This window comes from Cervus elaphus, chromosome X, assembly GCF_910594005.1.
Source record: "Cervus elaphus chromosome X, mCerEla1.1, whole genome shotgun sequence".
NCBI classification, from domain to species: domain Eukaryota; kingdom Metazoa; phylum Chordata; class Mammalia; order Artiodactyla; family Cervidae; genus Cervus; species Cervus elaphus.
The window spans coordinates 55,014,330-55,040,598 of NC_057848.1; the positions used below are offsets into that span (position 1 = coordinate 55,014,330).

General features: G+C 44.2%; 1 protein-coding gene across 3 annotated transcripts in view; it reads right to left on the bottom strand.

The window, feature by feature from the left end:
- Positions 1–1,159: 1,159 nt before the first annotated feature.
- HS6ST2 (heparan sulfate 6-O-sulfotransferase 2) overlaps positions 1,160–26,269 on the bottom strand; it is a 332,949-nt gene continuing 307,839 nt past the window's right edge. For all 3 annotated transcript variants that reach the window (XM_043896299.1, XM_043896296.1, XM_043896297.1), the window contains one exon: positions 1,160–4,303. In XM_043896299.1, coding sequence (XP_043752234.1) covers positions 3,406–4,303 — 898 coding nt within the window. In that variant the 3' untranslated portion in view covers positions 1,160–3,405. The remainder of the gene's footprint in view (positions 4,304–26,269) is intronic.

Here is a 26,269-nt window from a genome sequence, read left to right on the forward strand (position 1 = left end):
CCAACCATACTGGCCACCTGATCTCAGACTTTTGGCTTCCAGAACTGTAGAAAATAAATTTCCATTGTTGACAAGCCACCCAGTTTATGGTATTTTGGTATAGCAACCAGAGCTGACTAAAACACATAGCCAACTTTGTCTTTCATGGATAACTTTGTTTTATTCAAAAGAGCGAGGGTGGGATGTTCTGAGAGAATAGCATTAAAACAAATGTACTATCAAGGGTGAAACAGATCACCAGCCCAGGTTGGATGCATGAGACAAGTGCTCAGGGCTGGTGCACTGGGAAGACCCAGAGAGATGGGATGGGGAGGGAGGTGGGAGGGGGGATCGGGATGGGGAACACATGTAAATCCATGGCTGATTCATGTCAGTGTATGGCAAAAACCACTACAATATTGTAAAGTAATTAGCCTTCAACTAATAAAAATAAATGAAAAAAAAGAGAGAAGGGGATGACAGAGGATGAAATGGTTGGATGGCATCACCAACTCAATGGACACGAGTTTGAGCAAGCTTCAGGAGGTGGTGATGGACAGAGAAGCCTGGTGTGGTGCAGTCCATGAGGTAGCAAAGAGTCAGACATGACTGGGCAGCTGAACTGAACTGAATTGATATGAAAGCTGAGCAGAAGCTTTAATGAATCAAATAATAGACAATAACTGGCTTTAAAAATTATATTTTCACATATTCAAAAATGGCCAATATTGTCATACACTTGAGCAAAATACTTCCTTAAACAACAGCAGCACTAAAAGGACACAAAAAAGTAAAGAAAGAAATAAATTATGCACACTTGCTATCTGTCAGTTATTTGTTGTGACTTCTCAATATTCAATCAGTGAACTACCAGAAATATAGGAATTTTTATTGCAACTGTAACCTTTCAAATGACAAGGATTAACATTTTGAGCACATTTTTACTATGAATAATAAAATCATTTAAACTAGTAAAAAAAAAAGAGAGAGAGAACACACTCTGGACCCTCAGAGGGAAGCACCCAAGATTAAGGTCATTGGCACATGCTACATTAGAGTGGCTCATCTCATCTCCATATCTGGTGGCCAAGAGGAAAATAAGAAACTCCTTGAGAAAAGAGAATTCTCTCTGTGATGTCATGACATCTAGTGGCTGCAAACTTTGAAATCACGAAATAACTCAGCGTCCGTAATTTAAACTTTATTTCATATCTATTGTTAAATTACACAAAATCAGTAAATGGTTTGTAAAGCTACATCACTGGACAGATGTTTACAGTTGAAGTCATGGGATTTACATGATGATGACCAAAATGTATATTTATAACATCCCCTATATACAGTAAATCAGTATAGACAGAGAAAATGCACTTAATCTCTGCAAACCATGCACACCACAGCAATAACACAAAATATTTTTTTTTCTGTAACAAGCTTTTCCACTGGCTCGGGCTTCATCCTGCTTTCCAACATTACCTATCAGCTTTAAAAGCAAACATCATCCATTAAAACAAAACAAAATTGAAATACCACAGTGATCTACAGAATCATTAGTTTAAAAACACAAAGTACACAAAATAGTTTCACTCTAAAACAGTTTGACGTTAAGGTATTTTGGATTTTGAAAATTTTTTTCCTTTCAGTTTTCCAGTTCTCAGATTCCCAGGACTGCGATACTGTCAGGCAAAACAAAATTTAGATCTACTGATACAAGCGCAGAGTCAAAAACACTTTTTAACCCAAGTACTCAGCTTCTTGTCCAGTTTGTGGCCTTATTATTACAGATGAAGCTAGATCATGCAAATGGGCAGATTGTACAAGACGTGACTTTATGGTCACATTTCTAAGCATGTCCCTCATGAAAACATAAATGCCACTTCCAGTTGCCTTTCTGATTTACAGCCAGAGGCTTAGTTTAAGTCCTTACGAAAGGACAGCAAAACCCGTAATGTGGAAGCTGCCCAGAATCAGGATGCTTGCTAGCATAGTGGGTTATATACTTCTTTTTGCCCCCTGCAATTCAAACTTGATACCCTGAAAGTATTTTTGCACAGACTTCCAATACCAAATCACTTTCTTCAACCCATGTTTCTGATGTTTAACCTCACTGCAGAATTCTTTTGCCTTTTGTTTTCTCAAAACTAAACCTGGTACACGGCTCACCCAAAGTATCGAGGTAAAGCTTTTGGTGTTCCTGAATAACGTTGGCTATCCTAGTGCTTATTCCAACCTTGTTTTTCTCTTGTAATTGTCTACACTCTGTCAACATGAAAAAGAACTAATGGGCTAGAAAGAGCCAGCCCAACTGGAAACATTACAATAAAAATGTACAAAAAGTAAATAACAATTCATTCACATTCAGGTTCAATTCTATCTGATCAAGAATAGAATACTAACTTCAGCAATATTTTAAGACACGCTATCCTGTTCAAGAGTTTCTTGATAAGGATCTCACTACACAAACATTGATAAGACAATTCTATAGAAAGAAAGTCCTGACTTTAATCCAGGATTATATATCACAATAAATTCAGCAACACACCATTTAGATGATGAAGAAAGATTCTAAAACGGGTTAGTTTGGAATGAGCACAACTCGGAGAAGCTTTAAAATGAATGAGAAGCAGCGCCAAAAGGATTCCAGAATTGTTGAAATTACAGTGCCCAGAAATCATCTGGAAATTAGATCTTTACATTGGTACTCCATTTGGAAAAAGTGTTTGGTTTAATATGAGATACACCCTGTTTAAAACCTTTAAATAACAGAAGGTAGAAAAAGTTTAAAATTTTAAACATCTCAAATAACAAGATGAGTCCCTTTCTACTCAAAAGCCAATATTTTTACATAAAACTACCCATGTTTGGGAGAGAAGTTTTCTATTTTCTACAGTTTGGTAAACTCTACCATCAGTTCTTATTTTATTTAAATAGATTCCTGGTTATAATCAGAAGAAAATGAAGTTTCGTGTTTAGTTTGTTTTATGTTATATTCATGCTTACCCCTGGAAAAAATGTTTGCTTCCAAGATTGGGTTTCGACAGTGTATCATGAATAATGTAAAGTCCATTTCTTAGGCATAAGTTAAATGGCCACATTTTATGTTTCCATTTTGTTCCTATGACTAATTTAAGAACTTCTTAAAATATCTAAACAGCAATTTCTGGTGAGTCTGGTTTGGCTTTTGGATTTTATAAATACTCCAACAAACCAAAAAAAAAAAAAGGCAATTTAATTATATATTGAAATTTGTTTTACCCACGCACAGTAGAACACTGAATTGAAAGGCAACTGTAAAGGCGACATCTTAACTTTTTTGAACTTCCAAACTTTAGGAAGCAGGATGTGTTTGGACGCTCTCATGTTTGAGGATCTGCCCTATTTTGACTGGCGCTTTGGGAGAAGTGTGTGAAAGCCTTTGGGAGCCACTTAGCGCCATTTCTCTACGCTGCCTATATAGTCATGGGTGCCATTGCTGGTGTTGCCATCGCTCTGCTCTTGGCCTGGATTCTGTTTCTGGCTTTCCTGGTTCTCCTTTGGGTTTGGATTCTGACCCGAGCTCTGAGTCAGATTCTGAATCAGATTCTGAAACAGATTCTGAGTCCCACTCTGACTAGCATTCAGGTTTGGGTTCTGACTCGGATTCTGACTCGGATTCGGGTTCTGGCCCTGACTCTGGGTCTGGTAATGGGTCTGAAGGAACCTTCCCTTCAGAAATTTGCGTTGTTCCTGACGCTTCCGTCTAGCTTCCTGATGCTCCTTCTGCCTCATAAACTGATACCTTTGCAAAAAGAGATCTTTTGCATAGCTGTACAATTCCATATCCAGAAAATTCAGTCCCTCAATACGTTTTTGGAGTTCCTCATTGATTTCTACGCTAGAGGCCCTAGTGGTGTTATACTGGGTAAAGGGAGAAATAAAGTTCATGTTGAAGGTTTTCTCAAACAGATACTGGGTCTTCCGCTGAAACTCAGTGAGGCCGAAGAACGCCATGTGCTTCAGATTCGATTTGGCACTTTCCAGGAGGACCTTGTTCCTCTGGTTTTCGGGCATGACCGACAGGTTGTAGCAGCCAACGAGTGTGAGGTCGGACAGCATGCGCACCTGGCGGTTGTTGGCTAGGTTATAGGGACAGTCCATGAACTCCTTCAGGGGGCAGCCAGACCAGTCGTCTCCAGTGTAGCAGCTGGGCAGCTCTTCAGAAGTTGGGGGCCTGCCGTCGCAGACGTGGAGGGACGCCTTCCATGTTGCCCCTCTCTGGACATGCCTCCACTCACTCAGGTACCGCGACACTGGGTCGCGGAGGATGGTGATGTAGTGGAAGTTCCTATGGACAAAGCACAAAGGCCAGTGGTCAGGGCTGTGGCTGACATAGGTGGAGTCGGGGAGGGGCATGGCATATGTGATGTTCACTGGTCAGGAAGCGAGGCCAAAGTAAAATGATGGCAATCTGGTGGCAGCTGTCCTGTGGACTGTGCTCTTGTCCCCTCTGTGAGTCCCACTAGCCTGTCCAGAGAGCTCCTTTTTAAAGCATATATATCGGGCGGAAAGGCCGCTCCCCCTTCCTCCTTCCCCCTGTTTCTCTCTCTCCAACTAGTGACAGTGTCCTCCCAATGACCTCATTTATTTCATACTCCCCACTCCCAAACTCCCATTAACTGATCATGAAATGGAGACTCAATGGAAATGAATGATTTTACTGAAGTGAGATGAGGTTGACAAGTACTCAAGGTCTAATCTTTCTCACAAAAGCATTCTTCTAATATCTAGTCTAATCAGGATATCTTATGAACAAAACCTTGTTGAAAGAGTGTCTGATATGATGCTTTTGATTCTGGCTGCTGTCATAACATCATGGCTCCTACGTGATGGCAGTGGAATGTGAAGATAGCAGTGCAGCCCGGAGCCTCCAGAAATAAACATTGCGGTTAGTCACCGACTGAAATAGACATGGGAGCTGCCAATGGCATATATATAAGTTACTACTTCGGTTTCAGCCTTCACTCACGTGCTGATATTCCCAGCAGAGGCAAGTTAACTCTATCAGTTCCAAAATACCCGTTTTCTTTACCCACTGAAAGGACACCCGGATGTCAGCATGTATGGAGGCTTTGCTGTGTTACTGTCTTCACTTTATTTATTTATTCATTTATTTTTACTGTCTTCACTTTAAAGCTGCAAACTGTAAGAGTTCTTTGCTCATATAGCAGACTAGTAAACATTTAAACCGCACACCCACACACACCCATACAGAGCAGGTGCACTCACACTCACTCACACACTCACACAGCAGAAGCATCCTGGTTTATGATGTGATCAAGGGAAAAACAACTTTGCAGCTGTACTTTAATTAAGAAATGAGTTTCCACTCAGGTTCAGTGGATAAAGGGTGAGGTCATGGATGGGCTTACTGTGGAAGGAAGATGACAATAAACACTGAATATTAACATTAGTTTCTTCAAGGAAACCTGGCAAATGGCTTGTAGCTTTTCTGGTTTATTCATCCCACCTGAGGGATGCTGCTTCTGCACCCAGGAATGAGGAGCCAGATAGAACCAAGTCAAGCACCCGACTGGCTAGGTCTGCTGGCTGATGTCCTCTGAACAAACATTCCTCCCAAGTCTTGGGCTCTGAGCAATGCAGGCACCCTGGGATCTATATCCTGTGTGCTTCTCTTCTATTCATGGTGTTCCCTCTGCCTGGCATAACCTTCCTTCTTTAACTGGAAAATTCTAGGCATCCTGCAATTTCCAGTCCAAGTATGATCTCTCCTCTGAGAAAATGTATCCCACTCCTGCTGCCAGTCATCATCTCTTCTTCAGTGACACTTCCACAGTTAACCTTTGCTAAAATATTTTTGATACTGAATCACAATTTTTTGTTTGTATTTCTGTTTAAAGTAGGTGTTCTGCGACAAGAAATCTACATATTCTTCTTTAGCTCTCATCTCATCCTTTTCAGTGTTGTACTAGACAGAAAACAGAATCCCAGTAACTCCTTTCATTACTTCTTTAATGAACTATCCCAGGGAAGAAGAAGAAGAGAGTTGGGAACTGGGAAGGTCATGCCTCATCATATTAAAAACTCTGGAGAATCTAAGTGACTGGCAAAAACCATAAAAAATTTAAAATATCACCTTCTATGATATTGTGGAGTGAACAAGCATGGGACACAAGAGAAGCATCCTGGAGTGAGGCTGGAGGGGTGGCAAACCCACATTGACTGGCCTCACTCTTGCCTGGCTGCGGCCACTCAAATTCATTTCTGTAAAGACCCACTGCTAACAACTAGCAGCTTTTCTTCCCCAGTAGCCTTGACCAACAAAGGTGACTGTTGTTCCCATGGGCTCCGAACTTCTATTCCTTGCTTTGGTATTCATTCATTCACTCACTCCTTTGGTAGATTTATTAAGCCTTCATGCTAGGCCTGAGGCCACAGCTTCATGGCAATTAGTCTGATTATTTGGAGAAAAAAGAAATTTATGAAGACCAGTGACACACTTGGATTAGTCTTTCAACCAGCTTTTCCAGGCATGCATTATAAATGGGTGTTTAAAAGCTCCATGATGGAGTCACCTTCATGCTCAGTTGACAGTCCTCCAGCCCACATTTGTTTTACTGATTTAAGCCAACAGTGACATCTTCTGGTAAATTCTAGAGTGCACCCCTTGTGCATGACTGTGGCTCTGCTCCCTAAAAACTCTCCCTTGTCCTTCAGAGCAGATAGATCATAACCACCAGGGTTAGTGTCTGAACCAGTGTTTTGTAAGCACCATCCCCACGTGGAGAGACAGAGGAGGCAGGCGGATATTGACAGAGCCTCTCATGTTACAGGTGTGTCCCTCCTCCAAGCTCATGCCTGTATGAAAGGAGGGCCATCCAAGGTGGGCAGCCTCGGGGTCTCTGCACTGTAGGATTATCAGAGCAGCAGAGAAATTAAAGGCGTCTACACGTGTGCACATCCATATGCTGGTAATGACAGCTACCATTCACTTAGATGCCAATAGCTCTGGAGAGTCAGGGATTGCCAGCAGCCCTCTTCTTCCAGGGAAAATAGGTCCAGGGTGCCAGACTGCCCCAACTAGAAACACTTGATGATGCTCAGAAAATGATCCTTGGGTGAAAAGGAAAATCAGCTCAAGGTGCATCTCCAGGAATGTCCAGTGGCCTCCCAAATGGCATAGTGTGTTGGAGGTGGAAAGGCAGGTGCAGATAACACCTGGAAGGTTTCACTGGGCTAAGGATTGAGGATGTTCATTATCCTAAGTGAGGGGTTGTCAGGAAAATGTCAGAGAAGACCCCGCCACACCCAGAGCAACTGAGGATGTGAGAGCCCAAGCCAATGGCGCAGTGAGTGGAGAGGCGAAGGGGCATGGAAACACAGGTGGCACTCTTCTGTGCTCAGGTCTGCTCCAGCACCTGTGTGACCGGCACTGGAAAAGGGCCCAATTATCGGTGTTCAGTTGCTAAGTCATGTCTGACTCTTTGTGACCCCATGGACTGTGGCACGCTAAGATTCCCTGTCCCTCACCATCTCCTGGAGCTTGCTCAAACTCATGTGCATTGAGTCAGTGATGCCATCCAACCATCTTGTCCTCTGTCTCCCCCTTCTGCTCCTGCCTTCCATCTTTCCCAGCATCAGGGTCTTTTCTAATGAGTCAACTCTTTGCATCAGGTGGCCAAAGTATTGGAGCTTCAGCTTCAGCATCAGTCCTTCCAGTGAATATTCAGGGTTGATTCAGGAAGAGGCCCTGGAGATGGCCACAGATAAGTCACAGGGCCCAGAGGGGAGCATCCCTATCTCATGTGCTATTAATGACTGGAACAGGCATGAGGCACCATGAAAACACCTTGCAGTGATTCTCAGCCAAGCCTAATAGTAGAAGGGTTTCTGTAGCTTTATTTTGAAAAACAAGGAAGAATTAGATGAGGCAAGAAGAGCGAAATGGAATATGACACAGAAAAGTCAGAATGAGCAAAGGCAGAGGCAAAAACTGGCCTACTGTGTACAGAGGAAGAGCACAGGAAACCTCTTACTGGGAGTTACTGGTCAGTGGCAGGAATGGAGGATGGAGAGGTAGCCATGGACAGGGTCGTGGAAGGCCTCAGATGCCACATTCAAGAATTGAGACTTCTGGGATTTCCTGGCCGTCCAGTGGTTAGGACTCAGCACTGTCACGGCCTAGGGCCCGGGTTCAATCCCTGGTCAGGGAACTAAGATCCCTCAAGTTGTTAGGTACAGCCAGAAAAAAAGAATTTAGATTTATGAAGGCAACAGAGAGGTCTTTAGAGGGTTTTAGGCAGGGGAGTAACACAATGGAGCCTGTGTTTTAGAAAGATCACTGTGTATGGTGTGTGGTGGAACTGGGGAAGTAAGTTGACATTACTGTAGAAAAGAAGACAGAAGAGAGGGCAGACTAGGGAGGCATTTGGAGGCAGGGTTGAAGTAACAAGACTTAGGGGCAAAATGAATGTAGGGGAGAGGGAGGAAGAGGGGTAAGGAGGCCTCCCAGGTCTCTGACTGAATGGACAGATAAAGCCTCAAAGAGTGATCTGGGCTTAAGATGTGGAGTTGTCAGCAAAACATGATAGCTGCAGACCTTGAGGACTTACTTAGGGAGCATCTGTTAATTCCACATGTGTGGCTTCAGGTATTGGAAGACAGCATTTCAGAAACCCCGTGGCTTCTCTTCTTTATGTTAAATCTAGTTTTCAACTATTCTCTCCACTGCTTCAGGTCCCCTCAATATGGCTTTGTTTGCCTCTGAACACATTCCACTTGATTGGAATGTACCCTCTGGGCACAGTCTGACAAGGAACAAGTAGGGCAGTTTATCACCACCCTCACTCTTGACACTGTTTCTCTTAATGTGGCCTCATATCACATCAGCCCTTTTGGGAGATGTAGCACTCCGCTGACACACCATCAACTACCTTCTTTCATTGTTTCACACGCAGGTCATTTGAAAACCCAATCTGCTTTGTCCTGAACAGATGCGGTTTGTCTGTGGCCCTGTTTAATTTCTCCTTGGTAGAGAAAGTCTAAGGCTGTCAGAACACATCTGGAGTTTGATTATATCCCCTGATATCTTCACCATATCTTCTTCTTGTCTTCTGGCAATGCCTGCATCCAGGCATTGATCAAAACAGAACAAGATGCAGTTGAGAGCAGGTCTCTGGTAGCTGCTGGAAATCTCCCCTTCAGGTTGATAAACCCAAAGGGTGCTGCCGAATGCTGTGATTTAATTTTAAACGAGTGAGCCAATCTCAGCCACGGAAAAATCACACTCAGCCTGTTTCAGTTAGTAGGGATTGGACAGAAATACCTTGCGACCAAACATGTCACTTCATTAGGATGACCAGGTGTCACATCTTTCGTGTCGTGACTCCCCTCAGTTAGCCATGTTGATTTAAAGACCCTTGTTTGGTGCCTCTGTGCGACCATGGTGCCTTGACAGGCAGGACACAGTGAAACATTTGCCATCCTCTGCAAGTCCAGGCCAACTTTTGCTTGGCATTGGTAAATAAATGTGGAAACAACAGCAACCAAAGGAAGAGTGTCCCAGGCAAGAAATCCGGGGGCCATCTTTGACTCCTCTCTCCCGCTTACCTTCAATGTCTGAATTTTCCCCGAGTCCTGCTGATTCTAGTTCTTTTTTTTTTAAACTTTTATTAGAGTGTAGTTGCTTTATAGTGTTATGTTAGTTTCTCCTATACAGTAAAGTGAATCAGCTATATGTATACACATATCCCCCCCCCCACCTTTTTAAATTTCCTTCCCATTTAGGTTATCACAGAGCCCTGAGTAGAGTTCCCTGGGGTATACAGTAGGTTCTCTTTAGTTCTCTCTTTTAGACATGGTAGTGTATTAGGCCAATCCCAGTCTCCCAGTTCATCCCACCTGCCCTTGCCCGCTTGGTATCCATACATTTGTTTTCCCCATCTGCGTCTCTATTTCTGCTTTGCAAATAACTGCTTCTATGCCAGTTTCCTAGATTCCACATATATGGGTTAATATATGATATTTGTCTTTCTCTTTCTGAACTTAGTTCACCCTGTGTAACAGTCTCTAGTTCTTATTTGCTCCCAAATCCATCCTTTCTACCACTGCCTGGGGTCAGACCCTCATCACTTTTCTACCTGATCACTGTAACAGCATCCTGGCCCACCTCCCTGTCCCCACACTGACATCCATTCCACACTCCCATGTGACACACATCTGACCTACCACTCCCTAGTTAAGACCTCTTAATGGCTCCCTATCAATTGTGACATGAAGTGCCAGCTCTCCACATGTGACCCACAGCCTTGTGGCTGGCACCTGACAACCACCTTTCTTTCTCTTCAGTCTGATCTCTATTAAGCTCCCTCGACACTAGTCTTTCTCAACCATGAGTAATTCGAACCCTCCCTGCTTCCATTCCCTGACCCTAGGACATTTGGAAATACCTGGAGACATTTTGGTTGCCACAACTGGGGAGCAGGTGCTACCGACATCTAGTGAGTTGAGTCTAGGAATGCTTCTAAACATCCTACAATGCAGGCTAGTGACTAATTATCAACAGTGCCAGGCTGACAAACCCTGCTTTATATACTATGTTCCAAGTATGCAAAAGTAATTTTAATGTTCTACATTGGTTCCCGGCAAAGATCCTACAGGTCTTTTCCCTTTGTATATGGAGTGCCTACTGTTTGGAATGGCTCCAATCTGTCTTTTGTAGATCACCTGGAAACCTCCAAGACTAAACTCAAAGATTGCCTCCTCCACGAACCTTTCCTTGACCTTCCGGGGCAGAGTTACCTACCCTGGTATTCCCCTGTTTCAACTCTGCTGGTATTCCCCCACTGTAACACTCAGCACAATGGGCTGTGATTGTCTAGTGATTTGTCTGCCTCCCCCATTGGACTATGAACTCTAGAAGAGTAGGGACCATGTAGCATTTATTAACATAAGCCCCCCACCCCAGGCTTGGAATAATGTTTGACATAAAATAAGTGATTAGTAAAAGACTGTTAATTGGATGTCTGCAGCAGAAACAGCAGAGCTTACGGTGAGCTCACAGGAAATGCCTATCGTTGTCTTTGATACAGGAAATGCCTATCGTTGTCTTTGATACAGAAAAGCCACTAGATGTCAGTATTAAATAACAGAACTACCATTTTACACCTGTGCAGGAACATTTTAAGGGGCTCTAGCTATGAAGGGTATCTAGTTACATTTAGCACTTGTCCCTGACTTTCTGTGTAGTAGTCCAATTTTAAAGAAGGGTGGGAAGTTTAAGGATATTAAGAGTATGTAAATGGATACAGTGACAGACTTTATTTTGGGGGGATCCCAAATCACTGCAGGTGGTGACTACAGCCATGAAATTAAAAGACATTTGCTCCTTGGAAAAAAGTTATGACCAACCTAGACAGCATATTAAAAAGCAGAGACATTACTTTGTCAACAAAGGTCCGTCTAGTCAAGGCTATGGTTTCTCCAGTAGTCATGTATGGACATGAGAGTTGGACTATAAAGAAAGCTGAGCACTGAAGAATTGATGCTTTTGAACTGTGGTGTTGGAGAAGACTCTTGAGAGTCCCTTGGACTGCAAGGAGATCCCACCAGTCCATCCTAAAGGAAATCAGTCCTGAATATTCATTGGAAGAACTGGTGCTGAAGCTGAAACTCCAATACTTTGGCCACCTGATGTGAAGAACTGACTCATTGGAAAAGACCCTGATGCTAGGAAAGATTGAAGGCGAGAGGAGAAGGGGACAACAGAGGAAGAGATGGTTGGATGGCTTCACCGACTCAATGGACATGGGTTTGGGTGGACTCCGAGAGTTAGTGATGGACAGGGAGGCCTGGCGTGCTGCAGTCCATGGGGTCCCAAAGAGTCAGGCACAACTAAGCGGCTGAACTGAAATGGATAAAAATGAGAACCGGTTTTCATGTTCATTGAAACAAACTATCCTGAAATAAGTACCCAAGTTCTAAGTCATAGATTTTGAGACTTGGCAGAGCAAGAAGAAACTTTGAGATGGTAAATCATCTAAATCAATGTCTTCACTTTAGAGGTAAAGAAATCAAGGCCTCGGCAGCAAAGATTTGCCCGCAAGTCACAAATGGCCAGTAGTTCTTGGGAATCAATCTAACTGCAAGGGATATTCCTGGGCTGAAGGCATATATTTTTAGTAGTTCCTGTCTTTGTGTCTGTTGATTACCTAGGATGGTATAATAATCCATGCCCAGAACAGACCAGTAATCCTTAAAAAGGGGGAGGTTTTTGGCTGCAAAGAGAGGGCATTTCTTTATGCCAACTAGTTGCACAGCAAGGAGCTGGGGGCATTTGTGTCTGGCACTTAAACCTGTGGTTCTGCCTGCAATGCAGGAGGCCCAGGTTCGATCCCTGGGTCAGGAAGATCCCCTGGAGGAGGGCATGGCAACCCACTCTGGTATTCCTGCTTGGAGAATCCCATGGACAGAGGCGCCTGGTGGGGTACAGTCCAGGGGGTTGCAAAAAGTTGGACACGACTGAGGACTAACACTTTCACTTTCACACTTACACATTAACTTACTTACACATCAACTCCCAACAATACTGGGAGTCAGATATTGTTATTCCCATTCTGATGATGAAGAAGCTGAGACTAACAGAGAATGTGATTTGACCCAGTGCCTCGCCACAAGTTAGGCTGCTGTTCTTGTTGAGCCGCTGAGTCATGTCAGACTCTTTGCAACCCCATGGGTGACAGCACACCAGGCTTCCCTGTCCTTCACTATCTCCTGGAGTTTGCTCAAACTCATGTCCATTGAGTGAGTGATGACATGCAACCATCTCATCCTCTGTCACCTCCTTCTTCTCCTGCCCTCAGTCTTTCCTAGCATCAGGGTCTTTTCTAATGAGTCGGCTCTTCGCATCAGATGGCCAAAGTATTGAAGCTTCAGCTTCAGCATCAATTAAATAGGATTGCTCAGATATGAACCAGTTTCTCTTTGACTGTAGAACATGTATTCTCCCCATCCTACTGCTGGGACACAAACCCAGGACTTCTATGAACAAGCTAAGGATGTGGTTCTCATATCATGGTCTGGAATCAGCAGCATCAGCATCACTTCATAAATTGTTAGAAATGCACATTCTTGGGTCAACCACTGAAGCAGAAACACAGGGGCTGGAGCCCAGCAATCTGTTTTAGCAAGCCCTCTGGGAAATTCCCTGTTAGCTTCCTGGGCTTCCCAGGAATCCAGCAGGTAAAGAATCCACCTGCAACGCAGGAGACCCCGGTTTGATTCCCTGGGTTGGGAAGATCCGCTGGAAAAGTGATAGTCTACCCACTCCAGTATTCTTGGGCTTCCCTTGTGGCTCAGCTGGTAAAGAATCCGCCTGCAATGTGGGAGACTTGGGTTCGATCCCTGGGTCAGGAAGATCCCCTGGAGGAGGGAAAGGCTACCCACTCCAGTATTTTGTCCTGGAGAATTTCATGGACTATATAGTCCATGAGGTCTCAAAGAGTTGGACACTGTGTGGGAAATTCTGATGCATGTGTGCTTGAGAACCACTGTCCTAGGCATGTGGCTTCAGACATCAAAAGTCCCTCAGAGATCCCGGGGGTCCCCAGAGTGTGGATAAGTGACCCCGAGAGACAAAAGCATGACAAAATAAGCCTAAGGAAGCCCACTGCTGTCCAGGGAAAGCCCAGAGAACTTGGCCTGAGCAAAGTTATGAAGATTATGCTGTAAACGTTTAACTTTCCTTTAAGGTCACTGGTTCAAGAAAGGCCACAATAAGTTTCTTCTTGCACCACTCAAAGGGGAAATAAATATAAAAGCCATTTTTTTTGTGGAAGGAGACCACTAAAACTGTACAAGTTAAGGTCATAGGAGCGATCAATAAAAAGTTAATTTAAGAAAGGAAACAAATTCTTAGCCCAAATCAATAGGACTGAACATTTTGTCATACCTGTAGCCTATTTCTGTATTTTAAAGTTCAGCTTTTGCACGCCTTGTTCATGGAGTAATGATTAGTGGTACAGAAATAAGAACTGTGGTTGGTGGTCCTAAGTAGACTTCGGGGTGGGCCTCTACATGACATTGAGTTATTAATGCTGAAGGTCTGGTCCCCTTCCGTGGTTGATGATGTTGAAACCAACTGCACAGAACCTCCCACTGCATGTAAATGACTAGGTCAAGGCAAGGAGGATGGCTTATAGATCAAACATTAATATGTGAGTGTAGATGAAACACAAGTATAGTTAATTGATTCAAAGGCAATCCCCTCCAATGGGACTGGATCCCCCAAGCCCTAGGACTGCCATTTTAACTGCTTTTCTTGAGTGACTTATATACCAGCAGTCTCCAAAGAGGAGTTCCTTAAACCCTATGAGCAGCTGTGGCAGCAGACTCATGTAAGAAGTGTGGGACTTGAAGAGGGGGCAACTTTGAAGTGGGTGGGTGCTCATTTAGATGTGTTGTCTTTGGTGCATTTGTCAAACCATTCTTGTGGCTTAGCAGTCATCTTTGGTCTAGTGAGAAATGTGAGCCTTTATAGTCACATAAAGTGGATTACTTCCAATCACTTGATTGTCTTCACCACACTGGATGCTGGATGTCTCTCCTTTTTCCCCTTTAAGCTGATGCTGTGACCAATTGATGCTGGGCAATGCAAGAGAGGTGGAAAACAGGACCCATCCTTGGGAGCCCACTCATCTGTAAGACAGCCAAGACTTTCACTGGCTCATTGAATGGCTTGACTTAAGAGTACTTAGCAGTACACAAGCACTCCAGCAAAGTATCTCCTGGACACAAAGCTAATTTAGAAAAGGCTGAAGGTCTCGCACCCCTCCAAATAAGCCATCCAGTTCTCCTGGCAAGGGGTTTTCTGCTGTTCTTCACACCTCACCCGAAGGAAGGAGCAGTTCTGTGTGTGTAAAGTAATACCTTAATCAATGCCTTAATTAATTGACGCTCCCCCACCCCTGGTTAACCAAACGTTAGCCTGTGTGTACTGTGGGGAAACATTCAACAAAGCACAGACAGATTTTACTTAAAAAGAAAGATGTTTTTCAATGCCATTCTTCTTTCCTATCTTTTACAAGGCAGAAAAATGATGGTTTCTTATCTGGTGAAAGGGAAGAAAAGGTTTCTAATGTCTGTAAATTTGAACCCAACGTGGAACTCTTCACAGTACTTCACACAGAACTCATCACCACAGTCTTGGTGATGTTTACTTCTTTTTAAAGGAAATCTAGTTCCTCTCCTTCCCAAAGCCCAGTAGGCTCCAAAGTACATAAATCTAAGGACTTTTGTAAGCAGTGAGAAAGCTGAGATTTTTAACAAGATGTGAAATTCCAAACTTTATGACCCGTAGTTACCAGCCTTCACCCAGAGTCCACTCAACTGCTTGGCAGCGTGAAAAATTTTGCTGCTTACCCTGCCCCCTGAATTTTATTGTGTGTGTGTTCTAAAATTACTCCATGAGTCTCAGATCATCGTACTCAGTGTGGTTCTGAGGTGGAAAGAACTTTTAGAGAAAACCCCTTCCAGTGTGGAGATGAGGTAGCAGGGGCCTCTTGAAGGGTATGATCCATCCATGTCCTGTAGAGACTAGTTCTGCTTCCTGCCTTCCCTTCCAGGGACTCCTCCCTCTCCACATGGTACTTCTCAGCTTCTGGAGTATTTCCATGCGGCATCTTCTGGCAATTTGTCATCCCCCAAGGGGTGGCATCTAGGGCAGCCAGAGAGAGGAGTTGGTTTTCTTCCTTTCTCCAAAGAGAGTGGGCAGAGGTGAAAAGGGGTAAACTTCACCCCCCAGGGGACAAACAGAAGGAAGCCAGAGGAAATGTCTAACTGCTACCACTGGGACCACCATGGTGAAGGTCTTGCTCTCCGGATAAGCATCCTTGGTATCTCTTGTCATGGATCTCAATGAAGATAACGTGACTATTATATATAAAGTTCTTGGAACTGAGCTTGGAACCCAGCAGCTAACAAATGTTAGATCTTATTATCGTTACTGTTGTGGCTCTACAGACATGGGTATTCAGCTAAAAGATGTTATTCAACCTTCCTAAAAATCACAAAGCTAGCTAATGACTGTCTGTCGGGTCTGTGTGATTCCTGAGCTCAGATGCTTGCCCACTGCCCTGGCTGACGGTGCCCTATTTGGTCTTTGGCCAAGCATGTCTGAGCCTGCAGCTGTGTGTCCTCACTGAGTCACACACCCCTGCTTAGACCTGGGCACTGAGGACAGCCTGAGGAGCTAGAGGCCAAGAGCACAAAGGGCCTGGCCTGAGTAGGAAGTCTCAGGAGGAGGGAGTTGGATATGCCCGGATGTGAAAGGAAGGACTGCTTCTGAGGTTTTCGTGGGCCCCTGATAGAGCCTTAGGGAGGGGATCTGAGCATGGCAGAGGTGGGGGCCAAGGGTGGGGTGTAGGGGGCCACCATTCTCGTCCCCACCTCCCATTACACAGACGAGGAAACCAGAGAGCTGGCTCCCTTGCCTTCTCCAGATTGTGGGAAATCTGGAGGCCCATGGGATCCTTCCTTCAGGGACTCCCTCGAAGACAGGGAACCAAGTAACAGGCCTTCTGCAGGTGGCGGGCAGTCAATAAATAGCATTTAAGGTTCTTCTGAGCAGGCTGCCGGCAGCTGCACTGGTTCACCTGGGCTGCTGGCCATGTGCTGTCTAGGAGGCAGGCACCTCGGGTGCGCGTGGGGGAAATCGTTAGAGGAAAACTAGTTGAGATAAATGTCTGCTCTCAACATTGTGGTATTTTCCAGAACAGCACAAGGGAAAAGTTTTCCCCTCCATGAAGCTGCCCCTTCTTGAGTCCTGGGTTGATTTTAATGAGCTCTAATATTGTTGTAAGGTGCTGAGAGAGACGAAGTGCAAACCCTGGCTTTTGTGGGGGAAACAGACCTCATTTACCATTTAAACTGTGAAGAATGGGAGCCATTCAGAATTTCCAGGGCTGGCTGAGTTGTGCCTCCATTCCCCCGGGAGCTTTTTTTTTTTTTTCTTTTTCCTGCAGGTATTCAGGCTGCAAAAGTCACAATTACTGGATAACACAGCTTGGCTGTATGTATGTGGAAATGAGCATCGTATATAGCACCGGGTACAGCCTGGTTTCCCCACAATGATAACACGGAAAATGGAAAAAGAACTCACTAATCCCCCGCTCTGTTCATTTCCAAGGCAAGCCATTCAATATCACGATAATCCAAGTCTGTGCCCCTACCAGTAACACTGAAGAAGCTAAAGTTCAACGGTTCTATGAAGGCCTACAAGACCTTTTAGAACTAACACCCTAAAAAGATGTCCTTTTCATTATAGGGGACTGGAATGCAAAAGTAGGAAGTCAAGAAACACTTGGAGTAACATGCAAATTTGGCCTTGGAGTACAGAATGAAGCAGGGCAAAGGCTAATACAGTTCTGCCAAGAGAACGCACTGGTCATAGCAAACACCCTCTTCCAACAACACAAGAGAAGACTCTACACATGGACATCACCAGATGGCCAACACCGAAATCAGATTGATTATATTCTTTGCAGCCAAAGATGGAGAAACTCTATACAGTCAGCAAAAACAAGGCTGGGAGCTGACTGTGGCTCAGATCATGAACTCCTTATTGCCAAATTCAGACTTAAATTGAAGAAAGTGGGGAAAACCACTAGACCATTCAGGTATGACCTAAATCAAATCCCTTATGATAATACAGTGGAAGTGAGAAATAGATTTAAGGAACTAGATCTGATAGAGTGCCTGATGAACTATGGATGGAGGTTCATGACATTGTACAGGAGACAGGGATCAAGACCATCCCCAAGAAAAAGAAATGCAAAAAGGCAAAATGGCTGTCTGAGGAGGCCTTACAAATAGCTGTGAAAAGAAGAGAAGTGAAAAGCAAAAGACAAATGGATAGATATAAGCATCTGAATGCAGAGTTCCAAAGAATAGCCAGGAGAGATAAGAAAGCTGTCCTCAGTGATCAGTGCAAAGAAATAGAGGAAAACAATAGAATGGGAATGACTAGAGATCTCTTCAAGAAAATTAGAGATACCAAGGGAACATTTCATGCAAAGATGGGCTCAATAAAGGACAGAAATGGTAGGGACCTAACAAGCAGAAGATATAAAGAAGAGGTGGTAAGAATACACAGAAGAAATATACAAAAAAGATCTTCATGAGCCAGATAATCACAATGGTGTGATCACTCACTTAGAGCCAGACATCCTGGAATGTGAAGTCAAGTGGACCTTAGGAAGCATCACTATGAACAAAGCTAGTGGAGGTGATGGAATTCCAGTTGAGCTATTTCAAATCCTAAAAGATGATGCTGTGAAAGTGCTGCACTCAATGTCAGCAAATTTGGAAAACGCAGCAGTGGCCACAGGACTGGGAAAGGTCAGTTTTCACTCCAATCCCAAAGAAAGGCAATGCCAAAGAATGTTCAAACTATGGCACAATTGCACTCATCTCACACACTAGTAAAGTAATGCTGAAAATTCTCTAAACCAGGCTTCAGCAATACATGAACCGTGAACTTCCAGATGTTTGAGGTGGTTTTAGAAAAGGCAGAGGAACCAGAGATCAAATTGCCAACAGTCATTGGATCATCGAAAAAGCAAGAGAGTTCCAGAAAAACATCTATTTCTGCTTTATTGACTATGCCAAAACCTTTGACTGCGTGGATCACAATAAACTGGAAAATTCTGAAAGAGATGGGAATACCAGACCACCTGACCAGTCCCTTGAGAAACCTGTATGCTGGTCAGGAAGCAACAGTTAGAACTGGACAAGGAACAACAGACTGGTTCCAAATAGGAAAAGGAGTGTGTCAAGGCTGTATATTGTCACCCTGCTTATTTAACTTATATGCAGAGTACATCATGAGAAATGCTGGACTGGAAGAAGCACAAGCTGGAATCAAGATTGCCGGGAGAAATATCAATAACCTCAGATATGCAGATGACACCTCTCTTATGGCAGAAAGTGAAGAAGAACTAAAGAGCCTCTTGATGAAAGTGAAAGAGGAGAGTGAAAAAGTTCACTTAAAGCTCAACATTCAGAAAACTAAGATCATGGCATCCTGTCCCATCAGTTCATGGCTAATAGATGGGGAAACAGTGGAAACAGTGGCTGACTTTATTTTTGGAGGCTCCAAAATCACTGCAGATGGTGATTGCAGCCATGAAATGAAAAGATGCTTACTCCTTGGAAGGAAAGTTCTAACCAACCTAGACAGCATATTAAAAAGCAGAGACATTACTTTGCCAGCAAAGGTCCATCTAGTCAAGGCTATGGTTTTTCCAGTGGTCATGTATGGATTTAAGAGTTGTACTATAAAGAAAGCTGAGCATCGAAGAATTGATGCTTTTAAACTATGGTTTGGAGAAGACTCTTGAGAGTCCCTTGGACTGCAAGGAGATCCAACCAGTCCATCCTAAAGGAGATCATTCCTGGGTGTTCATTGGAAGGACTGATGTTAAAGCTGAAACTCCAATACTTTGGCTACCTGATGCAAAGAGCTGACTCATTGGAAAAGACCCTGATGCTGGGAAAGATTGAGGGCAGGAGGAGAAGAGGACGCCAGAGGATTAGATGGTTGGATGGCATCACCGACTCGATGGACGTGGGTTTGGGTGGACTACAGGGGTTGGTGATGGACAGGGAGGCCTGACGTGCTGCGATTCTTGGGGTTGCAAAGAGTTGGACATGACTGAGCAACTGAACTGAAGTGAATTCCCCACCAACCTCTCTAACTCAAAAAAGAATCCCATGGCATGGTGGAGTGAGTACAAGAAGGGGCACCAGAGACAAAGATCGTGCTGGAACAGAAGGACTGATTTTGAAGGTTCTGGAGTATTAAAAGCTCACAAGCGCTTTAGAGGTACTATGCATCAAAGGGTCATTTTTCATGGTATAGATAAGAGACTCTGGACCATTGCATTTCCCCTCTAAGGCAAAAAAGGAGTGGTGTAGTTCTGGGGAGCCAGGGTCCAAGCACTCCTTCAAGTTACAACTGAGTATCACACTGGGATGAGCTGAGTCCCGGAGAAAAGAGATTTTTGTACCTATCTAACATGTGCCTGAGTGGGAAAACTTACAGTGTGTGAAATCAGACAATGATAATGTTGTGAAATAGAATTCCTGGTTCCATTTTGGTTGGTGAAAGGACAAGTATCCTACAATCTTTGACAATGTAGAAGCTCTCATTATTTATTTATTTATTTTTGGCCTTGCAACACAGCTTGCAGGATCTTAGTTCTCTGACCATGGATTGAACCTGGGCCATGGCAGTGAAAGTACAAAGTCTTAACCACTGGACTGCCATGGAATTTCCTAGAAACTCTTTTAAATGGCACTTTCCAAGCACCATCCGGGGCCAGCTGGGGCCTTAGTTTTTTGAGAAGAGGTAGGGCTATCTTCTCACAGAGCAGGGAATCTGGGTAGTGCTCTGTAGCCCCCTCCACACACATTCTCCCAGTGGCTGAAAACCACATTCCATGTGTGTAAACCCACCTGCCTGCTGAAAGCAATGCCCTTGTGACAGGGACTGATGGGAGTGCCCACAGATGAAGGTAACAGATCCATATTTTGCAGAGTAGCAGGGCAGGCCGGCCCCTCGGAGGTCATCTGGTCCAATCACTCTACCAACAAGAACACCAAAGACCAGAGCTGAATGACAGGGACTCACCCCCGGTCACATGAGTCATCTGTGGCAGAGCTCTGACCCGAAACCAAGTCTCTGACTCCTTCCTCAAGTTTGAGAATATCATGCTCAAGGTGACTGACAGACAGGAACCAGCTTCAGGAAAAGGCTGCTGCTCTGTTTTGTAGAAGCTCATTTATCCTCCACCACAAGATTTGAAAGACATAAAGAAGGACTAAAAGTCAATGCTCAGACTAAGAAAGATGTCTGACTCTGATTTTCCAACTGAAGGCGAATGCTTGAGGGAGCAACACCCTCAGAATCTATCTTCCATTAATCATACGCTAGAAAGACATGTCAGTGGGGAGTCAGATTCACTTACATGCTGCAGGAGCCGCTGACAGAGCTTCCCCCTTCCCACCCTTTGGGCTTGGCTTTTCTCCCTGGAATTGAAGTTAGTTCTCAGAGATAGTGACCCACAGTAAGTTGGACTGAAGGCCCCAGATGATTACTCTAAATGACATCTCCCTTCCCACAGTGGTTTTTCAGAAAGGTCATCTGGAAAAAGTCCACTGATACCCTGGGAGAAGGAAGGATAAAGGGAAAGAGGGAGCAAGAGAAGGATGGAGCCAAGAAGGGAAGGCTGGTCAATAACAGTCAGAAGTTTCATATGAAATGATGGATGGCTCACTCCTCTTATATCATTCATTCCTCACACAGGACAAAGTATACAACTACCATCTTACAGATCAAATTTGAAATTCAAACAAAAGAAGTGACTTACCCAAGGATATACAACCCATCAGCAGTGGGTGTAGAACCCAAGTCCCCTAACCCCCCAATATCTGTTTTCCCCACCATTCTCTATTGCATAATAAGCCCCTAATGGATGTCTGGATAGTCTGTTTCTCTTGTTTTGTGTTTCCAACCAGGCTGCACATTCCTTAAAGGTGAAGACCACTTGGGGGAATTCCCTGGTGGTCCAGTGGTTAGGACTTGGTGCTTTCACTGCTGTGGCTGGGGAATTAAGATCCTGCAAGCTAAGCAGTGTGGCAAAAACAAACAAAAAACCTGGTAATAATATAGTATGTACGGTATTATTTAAGATTTTTTAAAAAAGACTATGTGGCACTTCTGTTGTCTGTCAGCACTGGGCCCAGCATCTTATGGGATGCAGATTGGTGGATCACTTGATGGAACATCTCCCATCAAGCCTTGGAATTGGCCTCGATATTCTTTTTTGCCTTCTTCCACCTCTCTGTGCATCACCTCCTTCTCTCAGATCATTCATCACTAAACAAAGTCCAAGAGCATTATTCCTCAAGCCACATAGGTCTCTTATTCCAAACACTAACCTGCCTCTGGCTTGCTGCCACTCCTCAGGACCCAGTGTTGGCATTTCCTAGCCAGGAGAGACTGCTGCACACACAATACCAGCTGAAAGAATGAAGAAGGCCCCTTCCTCTCAAACATTACTGGACTGAGGCCCAAAATCCCACCCTTAGCTAGAATTTACTTTGTTCTTCATGATGGCTAGAAGCTGCTGCCCTCCAGTCTTCATCATCCCCATCCCTCTTCCTCTCGCCTTTTCCTGCTGGACTCTCCTGGCTTAGGCTGCTGGAAACCTTAGATCTGGAAAGAAAGTGCTAAGAGAAACTCCATTCATCAAGGTGTCATATACTTGGCACCACCACAAGGATTTCCATTCTGGAGGGGGCATTCCCTGAGTAGTCATGCTGTACCCTCTTCACTTCCGGCAGCAGCAGCTGGTAGAGTATGGAAATCACTTCCTGTAGGTAACTGGCTACTACATGCCAGTGAAAGGCTGCTTCAATAGTCCCAATCAGGATGCCTGATCTCTTCTGCTCAAAGAAAGCACAGGAATTTAAAATGAGGCCATTTGGTGACGGTTTTGATCAGATATCTTTCCCTTTCCAGAATCATGAATCAGTCATGAACACACAAGTTAAAACAAGATTTGATTTCCCTGGGGCTATTTTTGAAGTCCTCTTGTTTCCCTGCTCTACCTCCTTCCCACTGAACACTCAGGAGTCAAGGTGTTACTAGATAGAAACGCACAGCAACCTTCACCTTCTATTTCTCAGGTCATTTTCAAGGATTAAAGAGCTATTATTCCAAACATTTTTGAAGGTATAACACTCTTTGTCCTTTTCTTCTGAAAAGTTCTCTATGGCAAAAAAAAAATATTTTTAGCAAAGCACATTTTCTTTCTTTCTCATTAGATCCTTACAATACACCTGTGAAATAGATAAGGCCAGTCTGTTTCTCAGAGGCAGGTATTAGTGCACAGAGGTGAAAGGTCACACAGCTAGTAAGGGATCAAGTTACCTATGTCTGAAACCCACGTCTAGACATCCAGACTCATGTTTCTACCCCATGCCACTGTGCTCATTTATTTGAGAATGAAAGGAATTTTCCAGGAAGCAGTACAGACCTTTTTGCAACACGCTAATAGGATGTGCAACCAGGGCCAGCCTCATGGGGTGGCAGAATTTTCAGAGTTGCTGGAAAGCAGAGATCTCTCTCCTACAGTTGGCCAGGAAGCCACAATGTTGGGTTTATTCCTTTCATTTAAGGATCTGCCTTCTGTGTGTGTGTGTGTGGTGGGAGGGGGGGTGAATAGCAGGCAATATAGGGTAGATGGTCATGAAGTCAATAAGACTTATCAGTCATTTAGATGGCATAGGGTCTCCATGACTTCTAAGATATCCTTCCTATAAGTTTAATAATCAGCTCACGTTAGGGAGGGGGAAAAGGGGTGTTCAGGGCATAGAAAGAGATGGGCATCAAGTTTTAAGGAAGGAACAGGAAACTAAGAAGGAAAACTGAAGACTCCAAAGGCAAATATGGCTGTCTTAGACTTTTTCTAGGACTAAGGACCCATCAAGAATCTCTGGTTTAAAAGTTAAGTGTGAAAGCAAAGATATAAAGGTAAAGCACAAGGCTTCACAAGGGAAATGAGCAGACTGATTTTTCATTGAGTAATGCCCACGATTTATCACTAAGTTACTGGTCCAGATGTATCTTCCATCCTATGCCTGCACACTGGGATAGCCCAGCACGCAGACTCCTACGAGGGAAGCCAACCAAACTCTTCCTCCTTGTGCCTCACTCCTCTGCTTCTGCCAGTCTCCCAGGCACAACAGCACCTGCTTCTCTCTACCTGTCTCTTCAGACAGGACTGTCTTCTCAAGCCTTCCTTCCTCCTGATATCCACAGCTGAAGCAGCCATGCCTTCCTTGGAAGCCTCTAGAAAGGGTAATCTTGACTTCTCTCCAGGAACTCTGTGCATCTGACTTTCTGATGTTGGTGTTCATGCCCAAGTCCCCTTGTCCTTCCAAGGCTGTGGGCACTGTGGAAAGAGGGCAGGACTGGGTCCTTTTTATGTCTCTTTCCCTCTCTTCCTATGGAGGTAGCTGACCCCGAATCTAGAGACACACTCACTGATAAAAGCTTTGTACTTAAGAGCTCCGTCTCTGGGGTCAGAAAGTTCTGGAAGCAAGCTCCAGCTATGCAACCATGTGCAAATTACTTAACCTGTTGGTCTTGGTTTCCTCATCTCTAGGCACCCATTTCACGGTGTTGTGATTCTTCAATGAGATACCCCATGTTAAATGCTTAGCACAATGCAGGTCACCTAGTACATGTTCCATAATGATTGCTACTCATACTGTTTTTCTCACAATGAAATGTACAGTCCTCTCAGGCTCCCTTTATCAATCACCCAACAGAGACATCATCCCAGAAACAAAGGGAATCGTGTTAGGAGGGTTTGTTCAATGTCCTGACTCACACTCTAATTACAGCAACATTTACCCCCATCAAAATGCAGGGGAAGACAGGAACTGGTTTCAGCCTGAATCCACTATTTCTGGAGCCCACACGCTGAATGCCGCCGAAGCCTCCACTCCCTGAGCAGCGGTTTGTAGAGATGGAATAGCGGCAGTTTTTCATTTTCCAGAGTCCACTCACCCTTCCAAGAATCTCAATGCCTCATTGATTCATAATACAATGCATAAAGATTTCATTTTTCCTGCCCACAGTGATACATTATGGAAGCAATCTGTTTTGCCACTGAAAAGTTTGCTTAGTAGAAAAATTTGGAGTTTTGACATTCAGGAAATTACAGTCATCTGTAAAACACGATTGATATGCCAAGGCTAACATTTTCATTGCACTCGCAGAGCCAGAATAACTATGATAAAATATGTGTTACCCCACACACGTTTCAGGATCTTTTAAGGAAACATTTGTTAGCTCTGAGAACCCCTCCCAAGGCTCTGAGACTGTAATGGCTGTGCCAGTTAGCTGTTCACCATTCAAAAGGGGTATCTCCATTGACCAAACTGAAACCCGGGTCCTCAGAGAAAGCAACGGCCTAACATGTCTTCTGACTTGGCCTTGGTTGGAGGCTGGAGGCACATTTTCTCATGCTACCACGGTAAAGACATGAAAGAAAACCATGGCAAGTGAGTTTAAAATATTCCACCCCCATTGAGGAATTGTTAGTCAGCCACAAAAGGCCCAGGTATATATTAGGTAGAACTAGAAGTTGAAGGCTTACAAAAGAGAATTCAGACTGTTCTACATCTGCTTACATTTAAAATTTGCTCTCTATATTTTTACACCCAAGCATTTCTTTGTCTCTTTCTGGGTGTAATTTTCAGTGTTAAATGGCATCAGAAACCCGAGGCTCTGGAGTTATCCACCTGTTCAACTTTTGATTTTGGAATGATGAATACAATTTAGCTGAGGAATGTGCATGCTCTTTATGGCCCTATTGATGGAGCTGTCTGTTCACATTTGGCTAGGTTACGGGCAGCTTTTACCTGGTCCTCACCCACTGAGACCTGTGGGAAGTACACGTGCAAATGGTGTGGTTCTGGGAAAGGGCTTTGAGTGATCCGCTGTCCATCCCAAGGTCGACTTCTTTAGGCACTGAGAAAAGCCTTCTGCACAAAACATACAAGTCTGCGTGGTGGACCAAGCAGTCTTTAAAGACCTCAGGGAAGTCCTGCACACACTCATACTCAGTAACAGCAAGTGTTCGCGGACCCTTTACTAGGCACGAGCCTGAGTGATTAACATGGAGTAATCCATTTAATTACTCTCGGTATCTCTGAGGCAGGTGAGAGTACTCTTGTCCTGTTTATGGATGAAGACACTGACTCACAGAAACACTGAGCAACTCCTTCAAAGTCACACAGTTATAAGAGGCAGAGCTGGCATTCAAGCCTCCAACAGGGGGACTGTAGGGCTCATGCTTCTCACTTCTGTGCTGTATTGCCTTGCTTAAATGTTTTTCGGGGAAAAGCCTTCTCTTGTCCTCCTGAAGCTCTTGGTTACTCTTACCCCTTTTTTTTTACACTGACAAAGCATTCTCCTGCTCCACATTAAGCTTCTTGTGGCTAACAACTTAGCTTGCACAGATGTTAGAAGGGCCAAAGGGGATGGGAGGAGGAGAGACACAGTCAAGCAAAAAACATGATTACCTCGGAGCATTTGGACCCTCCAGTGGGGAAATCTGAGGAAAAATGATTTGGCCACCTGATGCGAAGAGCAGACTCATTGGAAAAGACCCTGATGCTGGGAAAGATTGAAGGCGGGAGGAGAAGGGGACGACAGAGGATG